The following is a 13,589-nucleotide window of genomic DNA, read 5'->3' as shown; positions in this document are numbered from 1 at the left end:
TCGCTTAGAGGCTGCGGCGTCTGCCTGCAGTGCGGGAGGCCCTGTTTGATCCCTGGGTCGGGAAGATACCCTAGAGGAGGAGATGACAACACGTTCCAGTGCTCTTGTTGGAGAACCCCATGGACGGAGGAGCCTGGTGGGCTACAGTCCACGGGGTCGCGAAGAGTCGGACATGACTGAGCGACTTCACTTTCATTTCGATTGTGCTATCCATCAGGAGGAATTGTTTTTATGTTTATGCATAAAGGTGTTAAAATTTCCCAAAATACCATTATAGTGAACATTTCTGTATACTTGAATTACTTCCAAACCCCAGTAAGTCATCACCAGAAATGTACTGCGCCACAGTCAGGTTCAAGGTGCTTTGCTAGGTGGACAAGTCTGTATCCCTCCCTCCACTTTCTGCTTGCCTAGAACAGTGCTGCGCAAACATGGACTTATTTAAGGGTTCATGTCCTTTGTTTTTGTTGGGTTAACATTATAAATGTAATATACTATCACAAAGTTTCAAAGAACCCAAAAGGGTGCAAAGTAGAAAATAAGCAAAAATTTCCCAAAGTCTCCCTCGACTCCCTCCTCTCCAGAGTTACTGTGAATAATGTATTTTGTGTGTGCAGCAATCCAAATATATAGGTAGGTAGGTAGACAGATAGATACAGCTACCTTTTTATTGTGGTAAATGATAAGTCATATAAAGCTACCATTTAATCACTTTTTAAGAGTACGATTCAGTGGTATGAAGTACATTCACAATGTTGTATAACCATCACCACTATCTGTTTCTAGAATTTTTTTTTTACTGTCATAAATTTTTAAGTTTTAAAATTACCGACTTAACAGTAAAATAATTAACACTACACTATTTTTGGTGTGTAGTTCTATGAACTGTGAGATTTGGATGGATTCACGTAACCACGATCACAAACATGATACAGAGAAATTTTGCTCCCCGACTCCCATATGTATTAGAGTTTTATATATTCAGGACTCGATCCTCTGTTATACGTGTGATTAAAAAATATTTTCTCCTGGTCAGTGGCTTCTTCTCAAACAAAGAGAGTATACTTAACCAATTGTGTACAAAACTTGTACACCAAAAAGGATAAGCCATGCTTACAGAAGCTAAAGAGTCCTAAATGGAGAGATTTATCATGATCACAAATGTTTCCAGAACTTGTTCATCATCCCAAACATAAACCATCCAGATGCGTTTTTATGTATAAGTAAACATGTGCAAGCTGGGCTTCCAAGGTGGCTCACCGATAAAGAATCTGCTTGCCAATGCAGGAGACACAGGGGCCGAGGTTTAGATCCCTGGGTCGGGAAGATCCCCGAGAGGAGGAGATGACAACACGTTCCAGTATTCTTGCTGCAGAATCCCATCGACAGAGAAGTCTGGCAGGCTGCAGTGCAGGGGCTTGCAAAGAGTCGGACATGACATGATCATGCACACATACATGTGCAGGCTCTGTAATATGCCTTTTCTTATTCATACACAGATATTGTGTACAGCATTCCAGAGCTTGCTTTTTAATCTAAACATCTTGAAGATCTTTCCATAGCAGCGCATATGGAACTGTCTGTTGTGTTTGTTTATTTGAACTGCTTTACATAAATATACCAAAACTTATTTATTTGGTTTCCAGCTGGTGGACATTTACATTGTTTATCTTCTTGTACCTCTTTTTGTTTTGCTCCTGCAGATAATGATGTAATAACTATCAGTAAATGTAAAAATGTGCTTATCTTTCTGCATACTGTGAGGGTTTATCTGCAGACTAACAGATAAATGAAAGTCTCAAAGAAACGGCAAAATCCCACCTGGAATTTTTACACGAGGGTTTTGTTCTAGAGCGGATTTATTTTAAATGGTGCTAATGTTCAAGAGCATACTGCGAGGGCTGTGGGCTGTGTGTGAAAGAACAAGGCCTGCCAAGACCTGGCCTCTCCTCCAGGCTTCCTCCTGGCTCTGCAACATGCACACCACGGGACTCAGGAGTCACTTCACCTCCCTGACCTTCAGACTCTTTGTCTGCAAAGTGGAGCAAGTAAGATCTGTCTAGCTTACAGTTCATGGGGTTGCAAAAGGGTCAGATACGACTTAGCGACTAACCAAGAGCAATAACATATGTAGATACATATACCCATATATACAGATGCTGCTCTGTGTGTGTGTATACACGTGTGTGCATATATATATACATGTGTGTGTACAACTCATTTATAACTGCCTGCCACAGAGTAAGTGCTGTCCACCACAATGAGAGACTTGTCTGCTGGCCTTGAGGGGCCACTGGGAAGGTGTAATAAATGGAAAGAGCTGGAATGTGGATTCTGTTTACCACGGGAGGTCACGATCTGTCACTGCTTTCCTCCCAGAGCACTGACGAGTGCAGGTGCCGTCTCCCTCCGCTGTCCTCAGCATCCTGTGCGCCTCTCTTGTTGGGAAGATCTGTTCACTTGCTTGCCTCTCTGTTCAACTGTGAAGCCATTTATTTGTGTTTCGTTTGCTCCTCACTGCCGAGCACCATGCCTGCAGCTTCTCCCAGTAATGGTGGCCTGTCGCGGTGTTCTGAGTACCTACCATGTGTCAGGCACTGTGCTAGGTTCTTGCTTACGTGCAGTGTGCTCCCTCCTTACAATTTCTCAGAAGTTAGGAATTATGCTGGCTGCCTATCTCCAATACACTCACATTCTGAGGTACTGGGAGTTAGGTCATGAATTTTGAGGGTGTTCATTGGAAGGACTGATGGTGAAGCTGAAACTCCAATACTTTGGCCACCTGATGCGAAGAGCTGACTCATTTGAAAAGACCCTGATGCTGGGAAAGATTGAGGGCAGGAGGAGAAGGGGAGGACAGAGGTTGGATGGTTGGATGGCATCACCGACTCGATGGACATGGGTTTGGGTAGACTCTGGGAGTTGGTGATGGACAGGGAGGTCTGGTGTGTTGCGGTTCATGGGGTCACAAGAGTTGGACACGACTGAGCGACTGAACTGAACTGAATTCAGCCCTTAACAGAAACAAAGCTGGTCCGATGGTTAAGAATCCACCTGCCAATGCAGGGGACATTTTTTCAATCTCTGGTTCCAGAAGATTTCATGTGCTGCAGGGCAACTAAGCCTGAGCACCACAACCACTGAGCCCATGTGCCACATCTGCTGAAGCCTGTGCACCTTGGAGCCTGTGCTCTGCAACAAGAGAAGCCACTGCAGTGAGAAGCCTGCACACTGCAACTAGCCCCTGCTCACCACCAGAGAAAGCCCACAGAGTGACAGAGACCCAGCACAGCCAACAACAAAAAAGTACAATTTAAAAAAATTACATGGTACTACCTGAAAGTAGCACTGCATTATTGATCAACTATACTCCAATAGAAAATAAAATTTTTAAAAATTATCTGGTACTAATAAATGATGTAGGTCAAGGTGATTAGGATGTTCCCAAATGGATCAGCCTCTCTAGGCACTGGCCAGTATGGGTGCTGGTCTCACATTTGGTAACAGGCCAGCTGTAGCTGTTAGCCCTGTAGGTCTTCAGCCGTCTGCCTTCTCAAAGAAAGAAGGCCATTTGTGAAGTTAGGATATCACCTACTAACATGGATCCTCTGAGAAAGAAGGTCCCCAAAGCCTGGTGAGGATCGTTTCTCCCCATCTCTGAAGACCAGTAAGTCGTCCAAAGGCAATACCAACTAGCGGTTAGGGCTCTGGGCCACACGGTGTCTGGATTAGGGATTCAGATAGGCCTAGGTTTAACTCTGGCTCTAGACCTCAGGCAAGTTGTTAAACATCTCTGAGTCTTAGTTTCCCCAGCTGTAAAGTCATGGTTGCTGTGAGGATCAAATGGGAAAACTCACATGTGCTTCCTGGCACAAAGGTGGTTATGACTATCATCCTGTGAGTCCAGCCCAGATTTTCCCTGCTGCGGTGAAAGTTAGTGGCTCAATGAAAGAGCCACTCCCCTGAGGGGGAGGTCTGGGTGCCTAAGGTGCTGCAGTGGATGGGCTGGGCATCACACCCAGCACAGGCACCCCATCACTGCTGCCACTGCCTTCCTGAACATATACGACTTCCTGTTTTCTAAATTCTTAGCCTGCAATGTCATCACCAGCTGCATCTGGGTCTGGAGGTGCAGCTGGGCAGCAGCCAGACCCTGAGCTCAAGGTTGGGATGGCAAAAGGAGTTCAAGAGTCGTGGAAGCTGTCTGCTCCTACCTGAATTGTAGGCTATTAGAATCAATACCATTAGGTCCTACGTACTGAGAGCTCACCAGCCCATCCCACTTACCTCACACACCCTGGGAGGTAGCTATGATTATCCCATATTCATACAGCTAGTTAAACAGCAGAGCCAGGATTCGGACTCAAGTTGTCTGCCTTCAGAGGGTTTGTTCTTGCTGTGATGTTAAAGTGCTTCTTATTAAGGGAGAGACAAGCTGGACATGGGTGGGATTTTATAGTCCCTATAGATGTGGGAGAATTTGTGTTCTTTGTGCTTTTGGAAGCAGATCTAGGACCAAAGCTATTTTTTAAAGCTCTGAAAATTTGAGCTCTCCACCAGTAATTGATGGGTAGTGAGCTTTCTGTCACCTGAGATATTCAAGCAGAGGCTGGGGTATCAGAGCAGAAATTCTTATGAAAGGTGGGAAGCTCTCTGGAAGAGAGAAACTCCAGAAGCATCCAGATACAGTGGAGAGACTTTGTATCAGATAAAACTTGGGGACTCCTTAGCTGAGCGACCTTTCTGAGGCTCAGTCTCCTCACCTGAATAGAAGCGGCATCATTCTTCCCATATCAGCCAGAGTTGTTCTGAGGGTTAAACCAGATAACTCAAGGGCAAAGAGTTCTCTAAGCTGAACACAGTGCAGATGTAAGTTAGCTTGTGAAGCCAGGAGTTCTCAGGCTGTCCACCCACTATTGAGCTCCTGCTGTATACCGGGCATTTTCCACATATGCATTGTCTGGTTTTATCCTCATATACACTGAAAGGGGGGGTCGCTCCATCTTGAGCTGGGGACACTGCCCAGGTTTTGTCCCCAACCTTGGCATGAAGGAGTGGGAAGCCCTGCTGCTGCTGCTTGTACCTTCAGAGACTCTATCAGGGTGGAGAAGTTCACCGGAGACTCTGGACTCAGCACGTGCCACCAGACAGGGCACTTCCCCACACATTGGTATCTCATTTCATTTGCATAACTCCCCTGTGAAGTCAGTCTTAATAAACCCCTTTTGCAGATAGAGGAATTGAAGCTCAGCGTGGTTAAGAAAGCTGTCCCAAACCACAAAGCTAGTAAGAAGCAGATTGAGAATTTAAATCTTAGGCTTTCTGGCTCTAAGGCTCATGTTCTTTCCTCTTCTTAAGTGGCCTCGTGTGTGCTAGGTGAGGAGGGGAAATAAGCAAGTGAAACCAAAATGCATCATCTGTGCTTTCCAGGCCTTGTTGGGGAGGGAGACACAATGTGAAAAGTTCACAAGCTGCTCTGACTAAGTGTCAAAAGACATCAAACAGTTAGAGCTGTGAATTCTGAGCTAGGTGAAAGTTCTACGTCCTACAACCAAAGGTGAGGAGCACCTAAAGCAGAGAGGTTAGACAAGTACCTGGAATCGGGGACTCAGTATCCCATCCAGCTCGGCTCTAACCTGCAGGTGTCCTCAGGAAAAGTACTCTGCTCCTCTGGTCTCAGTTTATCAATCTGTGAATTGGGTCTAGTAATAGCCCCTTGCTCATCTTCTGGGCTCTCATGAGAATCAAGCTTGATCAGGTACAGGAAGTTATTTTAAAAGTATACGCTGGGATTCAAATGGGAAGTATCCTTACTAATTGGATGTGATGGAGTTTGACAGATGCCCTGCTCCTAAAAAGGATTTGCTGGAGGGGGAGATGGGCATCAGTGTGTGTCTGCAGATTTGGGCTACAGCAGGACCAAGTTGACAAGTCCTGTTCAGTCTGTTTGTGGAAGCTCATAGTCTGCCTGGGAGACAGATAAACAACCCAATTCAAATACATCTCATCCAGGAAAACCAGACTCTAGTGCCTCCAGGCTGTCTTTGGGGACCCAGAATCTTTCTGTTAATGGTCAGTGCCTTGAAACTTCCACACTGTGGGCCTTTATGAAGATGACAAAAGGGTGTATAGAGATGGCCAAGCTCACTTTCACTAATGAGACTCATACCATTTTCAGATGTGACATGTGGAGAGACACACCTCTCTGCTTTAGGTGCACATCACCTTTGGTTGCAGGACACAGAGCTTTTGCCTAGCTCTGAATTCACAGCTCTAACTGTTTGCTGGCTTTTGAAACTTAGTCACAGCAGCTTGTGAACATTTCACATTGCGTCTTCCTCCCCAACAAGGCCTGCTTCCCCCTGGAGCCTCCTCTGGGTGTCCCACAGCGCCTGTACCAGTCATCTGATCATGCAGGAACCTACATATAAGCAAAGAGCTTACCTGGAGTCTCTATTTTGTTGTCATTGTTGATTGGGGTCTTGAGTACTGCAATTCAGGAGACGTAGATTCAGTAATCCTGAATGAGTGTTCCGAGGAAGAGAAAGCATCTGGGGTTTATGAAGACAAAAAGCCACCACTCTGTTAAGAGTTGCCTGCTGAGAACTGTGGTTGGCTCTAACATGAAGTAGAAAATATTTGTCCTTAAGGAATCACAAGTTGTTTTAGAGTGTGGGTTCCATAAGTAGATAGATCGTCATGAGTTATTTTAAGGTAAGGGTCTAGTGAGTACCTTGAATTTCTGGCAGGTGTTCTGGGTGACATCACTGGGTCAAAAGCTCAGATCCATCCAGGCTGAGGTGTCTGTAAGTCAAGCTTTCTTCATGGTCTCCTGGCTCCATTTTAGAGGCTCTTTAGCAACACTCATGCAATTTTTATTTCCATTTCACGCGTGCTACCTGGCAGGAAGGCTCCAGTTCATCATCTGTTGGCCCGCTTCTCCAGTGCCTACCCGATGGACGACAGTATGATGACAAAGGGGGGCTGGGAAACACCTAGAATCCAGGCTCCCAGTCCAGGCGGACCCTGACCATCTGGACCTACACCGAGTTTGTGATGGAGACTGGAGTGAGCATGTGGGCAGGCACTCTCACGGTGGTCTCAGACTGGGTCCCCTTTACCCGCTGTGCTCTAGTCCCGGATCCACCGCAGGAAGCACGTGAATGCGCAGGGTCAGCTCTTCTGACACTCCAGCCTTCTTTTTTGCTGGGTTGCGTTTTGCCCTGGAGCAACTGGAATCACCTAAACAACTGCTCTGTCTCAGCCTGGCCGCCTCGGGTGAGACTGATCCTGGAGCGCCTATAGGACAACTGCACCCTAGCCGTATTCAGACGGGTCCAGTCCTCCCGGGCTTCTGTTTCCATGTTCGCCACGTGTCTGTCCAGAAGTGGGGGTCCAGAGAGGTTGGGTCTGTGCCCTGGGATTGGGTGACCTGTTGGACCTGGATACAGTGGAATGAGGTTGGACAACTGGGAAGAATCCTCCTAACATCCCAGATTTGCGGAGTCTGCCTTGTGCAGGGGATCACAGAGTGGTTTGTGGAGGCCCAGATTGGAGGGGAAAGGATCATGGGGTCAGATTCCACCCCCAGCTTTCACTTTGCAGCTCAGCTGGGAGCACTGCTCTTTTGGTCTGCAAATAGGGTGAGATTCTTTGTTACCAGGTCACTATTATGTCCTGGCCTGTGCTAGGAGGATACTGGGTTCTAGGAGGTTCCGTCTTCATTTTCCTCAACACTACGTTTCTGAATGGGAACTCTCACGACTGCTCAGGATGCATCCTCCCTTCTAGTGCTCTTTGGTTTAACTGGTGTCGCCTCACACGCTCAGTTACCTGTGCAGTTGTGAGCACCCAGAAGTTAGGCAGATCAGTGTCCCTGATCCTATCTGGTTTAAAAGTTCTTGACATGATCTGATCCTTTTTCCCTCAAATAAATATATTGGTGGTGATCTGGGGAAAAAAAATCATGGTGATAACAATAGCTGGTATATGGAGCACTTATTATTAATACATGCCAGGCATTAATTATCTTCAGTTCAGTTCAGTCGCTCAGTCGTGTCCGACTCTTTGCGACCCCATGAATCACAGCACGCCAGGCCTCCCTGTCCATCACCAGCTCCTGGAGTTCACTCAAACTCATGTCCATCGAGTCGGTGATGCCATCCAGCCATCTCATTCTCTGTTGTCCCCGTCTCCTCCCACCCCCCAATCCCTTCTAGCATCAGACTCTTTTCCAGTGAGTCAACTCGTCACATGAGGTGGCCAAAGTATTGGAGTTTCAGCTTTAGCATCAGTCCTTCCAATGAACACCCAAGATTGATCTCCTCTAGAATGAACTGGCTGGATCTCCTTGCAGTCCAAGGGACTCTTAAGAGTCTTCTCCAACACCACAGTTGAAAAGCATCAATTCTTTGGCAATCAGCTTTCTTCACAGTCCAACTCTCACATCCATACATGACCACAGGAAAAACCTTGACTAGACGGACCTTTGTTGGCAAAGTAATGTCTCTGCTTTTTAATATGCTATCTAGGTTGGGCATAACTTTCCTTCCAAGGAGTAAGCGTCTTTTAATTTCATGGCTGCAATCAGCATCTGCAGTGATTTTGGAGCCCCAAAAAATAAAGTCTGACACCGTTTCCACTGTTTCCCCATCTATTTCCCATGAAGTAATGGGACTGATGCCATGATCTTCGTTTTCTGAATGTTGAGCTTCAAGCCAAATACTGAGATAATTAAGCCTCACCATTACCTAATGAGACAGTTAATATTATTATCCTGTTTTATGGATGAGGAAACTGAGGCTTAGAGAAGTTCAATAATACACAGTTGAGAAGTACACAAAAATTGCAGTGCATATAAAAGACTGAGGCTTTGCTTTTGTTTTCTGTCTCTTTTTGGCAGTGAAATTTACACTTGTGGTAAGGCATAGCTGTATTGCTGAGAAAGGCTGTGCCTGAGGGACACTGCAGCTCTGAATCTCAGCTCTGCGGTGCGCTGGCCCATGCTCACGCCTGGTCCCTACACCAGACAATTAAATGAGAACCTGGGGTCAGAGTGGACCCCAGGCCAATTCTAACATGTGACCAGGATTGAGAATGAGAACCCTTAATCGGTATCTGGGTACTTGTGCAAATTCTGGGGTTCTCTTGGGTCCTGTGGATCTGGGGCAGAGGATAGGACGTGTGAAATAAAACAGGCTTCTCCTGTTGTTTAGGAAAACAGCCACCATATAACCCCAGTAAATCCCTCTCTTAGGGACTGAATGTGGTGGGGACAGAAACAAGATGCTCAGGGAAGGAGGAAAATGGGTCTCTCCCTTGGGGATGGGGAGGCAGGGAAGAAGCCAGAACCTAGGAGTGTCTATGGCTCCTGTCTTTGAGTTGTCATCTTGGAAATCCTGCCTCCAACCTGGGTGTGGCCTCAAGAGCTAAGACATAAGCCCTCAAAGAGCAGGGACTCAGAAGACCCTACTCAAATGCTAGACATGTTATCCTTATGGAGGAAATTTACAAAAACCCCTACCAGTACATTCCCTCATTTGGTTCTCACCACACCCTTGAGGTAGACAGGATGACCCACCATGTTACAGATGGAGAAACTGAGACCCAGAGAGGTGAGGTGACTTGCCTCTCTACACACAGCTTAGTGGCAGAAGAAGGACTGTTGATAGAACCCACCCGATACCCAATCCAGGGTCCTTTCTATTTCAATGTCCCCTGACATCAAGCAGATGCCCAATCAATATTTAATTAACCACACAACTGAATTAGGCCCTGGGTCCCTTCAAGGAACTTTCTGGATTATCACTGCCTTCCTCAGTCCCATTCCTCCTAGCATGGGCACATTTGGACTCAGCAGAGGGAAGTTTCCTACCCTGGGGTGTGTGTGGCGATTAATATCCTTTTTTTGACCAAACCACACACAGCACATTTGTCTTTGGTCATAAAATCATGCTGCTGTTCAAAAAGAAAGGAAAAAAAGAAATGTGGTCCTGTTACTTATCTCTGAGGAGGGGCGAAATCCTCTCCCCCACTGCACTGGCTCTGCACAACACCAAGAAATATTTCTCCTTGTTTGTTCTAAATTTACTGCCCAGTAATTTTTCTGTTCTCATCTTATGTGACAGGCAACTGAGCGATTTTCTCCCAACCCTTTTTCTGAATCTCAACCACCCAAATAAATCTCCGCTGACACCCCTCCAGTCCTAAAAGGAAAAACAAATTACCCCAGCTAGGGTGGAGTGGCCACCAAACATGGCCTTTGCTGGAGGCTGGCTTGTCTCCTATAGGCCTTCAGTGTGTGTGTGGTGTGTGTGTGTGATCAGTCGTGTCTGAATCTTTGTGACTCCATGGACTATAGCCGGCCAGGCTCTTCTGTCCATGGGATTTTCCAGGCAAGAATACTGGAGTGGCCTTCAGATCCCCTACTTCAGACTTTACTCAGACAGACAAAATGGTTTCTGAGCAAGGACTATGGGACGTTTACAAAGAAATCAGTGCCTGGGGCGGGCGTAGGGGTGGAGCGTCCTGAGTTAGGGAAGAAGTCAAAGGGTTGAGAAAGGAAGGATTCAGGAGGGCTGGGGGTGGGGACTAGGGTGCAGCCTCGGCTCACCTGCTCCCAGGGCTTGTGGCAGAAGCCAAAACGTTGCTCCTGCAAGAGGGAGGGCAGGGCTGGGCCCAGGAGGTCGGAGACGGGGGTCGGGGGGAGGAGGGGAGATACACCACCTGGGCTCTCCTGGCCTGCCACTTACTTGCTGAGTGCTCCTGGCTAGATCCGAAGTTCTCCCTGCCTCTGTGTCCACGTGGCGCTGTTGGGAGGAACTGACAAGTTATTACATCAAATCGGTGTCTAGCATGAAGTAAACACTAAAGAAATGTTATAGTTTTCACCCTGGTAAACAGAAGAGGCTGCTGAAATAGGGTAAATAACTTGCCCCAAGTCACAGAACTAATAAGGTATCTGCACCCTTAGTCCCGAGGTAGTCCTGCAGGCAGCCATTAGGGGGCGCCCTCGGCCCGGGAGAGATTGCGGCCGCGGTACTGCGGCTTCTGTGATACCAGGCAGGGGTGGAGTTAGACGCCTGCTACACCCCGTTTTACACTTGAGTTGCTGCACACATACCTGGCAGGAAGAACAGTCTAGGCTAAATCCGTGTCTCCTCTCTCACAGTGCAGTGAGCTTTCAAAAAATGCTTTTCTTGTTTAACCAGAATGTTTACTGTACCTCCTTCCGCAACCCCATTGTACTTCAGTTTGCATAGTACATACTGTGAGGGGTCCCTTGGCAATTTGGGGTGACTTCCAGATTACGTGGTTCACATGGGGCTCGCACGTATCTGGGCTCCCATGCTGGGGGGCAGCAGCACAATGTTCTCCTGCACGATGTGCACAATGGACAATTTCACCTCCCCCACTTAGATTTTGCCTCCTTCCTGTCTTCCAGGCTTTGTGGCCCTGCCAGTTGCCATGTCCACTGCTGGGGCAGGCTAGGTTTCCCCTGAGGCTGGTCCAAGGTGGGAGAGAGGTGTGGTCAAATAGGGTATGGAGAATGCATCCAGCCTTCACCATGAATTCCTTGACCTGTCATGGTACCTGCCCCCCCTCCCCCAAGCAGACATGTTCCTTCACCTGACCTGGCTAATCAGTCTCATCTCTTGACACAGCGGCACAGAGCTTCGGCCTGCTGGATCCTAAACTCTGCTACCTGTTGGATGGGATCCTCTTCATCTATGGCGTTATTGTCACTGCCCTGTTTCTGAAAGCAAAGGTTGGTGCCACTGACCTCTGGGGGGAGGGCATGGGCTCCCCAACCCGGTGGATGTTCAGAGGGCCTTGGTCTTGGAAAGTCTCCAGCATGAGTGGTTGGCATCCACGGGCAAAGCAGAGACCAGCCAGTGTGCACCCTGGGCGGGCCGGCGGGGTGGGGGTGATGTTTTGCTCAGCCGGACTAGAGTGGGAGGATGAGTGCACAATTGACTGCACACTGGCGCTGGAGCCTTAGCGAGGAGTCATACAGACGTGTGACCATTTAGGCGTCTCAAGGCAGAGGTTCTGCCAGGAAAGGGGGTTATGTTTTGGTGAAGAGCAGGGAGGTGGGGGCCTGCAGTCTCTTTCCAGACCCTGCTGTCCAGATGCAGACCCAGGCTCGGCCAGCCTTTTCTCTTCAAACCCATTTTTCATCCGTACGTGGGAAAGTTAACCCATAGCATCGGTTTTCACCTAGGGCCCTGCAGGTCCTGCAGTTCTTGGGGGGGCCGGGGCTGGGGGTGGGGGTGGCCGTGGCGTGGGCAAAGGGAGAGGAAGCCTCGGTCGTTAGGACTTTCGTGCCTTAACCTATTTTTTGTTTGTTTGATTTTGGACTTTAAACATTTTATTATAAGAAACAGTGTCTTACTGACTTTCTTAAGTTTGAGGAACGCTGCCCTGGATCATCTGCCAGGTGGTTCCCAATGTTCTGAATCTGCAAGAGCCTGCAGTTTCAGCTGAGGGGTATGAACTGAAAACAGAGCGAGGCCTTGTGCCTGGGCCAGGTCCTCAGGACACAGTGCCCCACGGAAAGCACCCGGCTGCAGGGGTCAAGATAGGAGGTGGGACTTCTCAACGAGTCCTCCGAATGCCTGGGAGGCCGGGGCCGGGAAAGAACCCCGGCGCGCAGTGGGCGCGGCCCGCGAGGCCGGCGCTTCTGCGCACGCGCGAGGGCCCGGGCCCGGAGCGGAAAGCGGGGCGGGAGCCGGTGGCCCTGCGGCGCCGGCGCGGGACTCCCGCCAGGAGAAAGGACGGCGGCGCTCGGAAATGCGGCCCTCACGCCGCGGGGCCCGCGGGGGCCCAGCCTCGGCAGGCAGGGCGCGCGCCGCGGGGAGTGGAGAAGCGGAGCGAGGCTGCCCGCGCGGAAAGCAAAGCGCTTGTTCTCCTCTTCCCCACGCAGTTCAGCAGGAGTGCCGACGCCCCCGCCGGCCAGCAGGGCCAGAACCCGGTCTACAACGTAAGTCCGCCCCTCCCGGGACGGGGGAGACAGCGGCCAGGGCTCGGCTGTGGCCCTCAGCCCCGCACGCTGAAAACCTCTCTGGGACTCGGTTTGCTAACTCGTGAAACGGGGGCCGTCCCCGTGCCTGCTCCGCGGAGCTGCTGGGAGGATGCCGCTCCCTGTGCTGCGCGGCGGGCGCCCACTGAGTGCGGGGCCAGCTCCGAGCGAGCCCCCGCCCGGCAGCGGTTTCCCGGACACAGGGATGGGGGTGGGGAAGCGATTTCACTCCCTCCGTGCACCGGGACTTTGATAGAATAGATCATGCACACCCCCCGCCCCGCCCCCAGTAATGTATTCTCTGAGAGGCTTTCCGAGATGATCGTAGCCGATGAATCCCCTGGTCCCTGCTCCTTTGTGAGCACTCGTAAAGCTTCCTGGTCTACCGGCCCCATCCTCCTGAGCTTTCCTTTCTCATCTCTGACTCATTTCTGCCTCTTCTAGGAGCTGAATGTCGGCCGACGAGAGGAGTATGCAGTCCTGGATAGGAGAGGGGGCTTCGACCCTGAGATGGGGGGGAAACCGGTAGGGCCTTTTTGTGTTTGCACGTGTGTGTGCGAGTGTGAGT

General features: G+C 49.3%; 1 protein-coding gene across 2 annotated transcripts in view; it reads left to right on the top strand.

The window, feature by feature from the left end:
- The window catches only part of CD247 (CD247 molecule), an 87,398-nt gene that overhangs the window by 69,098 nt on the left and 4,711 nt on the right, over positions 1-13,589 (top strand). The window contains exons 2-4 of one of the 2 annotated variants that reach the window (XM_055401460.2): positions 11,664-11,767; positions 12,926-12,982; positions 13,466-13,546. In XM_055401460.2, coding sequence (XP_055257435.2) covers positions 11,664-11,767; positions 12,926-12,982; positions 13,466-13,546 — 242 coding nt within the window. Of the gene's footprint in view, positions 1-11,663; positions 11,768-12,389; positions 12,983-13,465; positions 13,547-13,589 lie in introns of those variants that run through there. The other variant, XM_088835997.1, reaches the window with a different exon arrangement.

This window comes from Moschus berezovskii, chromosome 4 (genome assembly GCF_049115385.1).
Source record: "Moschus berezovskii isolate FMDL1 chromosome 4, NW_MosBer_1.0, whole genome shotgun sequence".
In the NCBI taxonomy this organism is placed as follows: domain Eukaryota; kingdom Metazoa; phylum Chordata; class Mammalia; order Artiodactyla; family Moschidae; genus Moschus; species Moschus berezovskii.
This window is presented reverse-complemented; position numbering and strand designations above follow the sequence as displayed.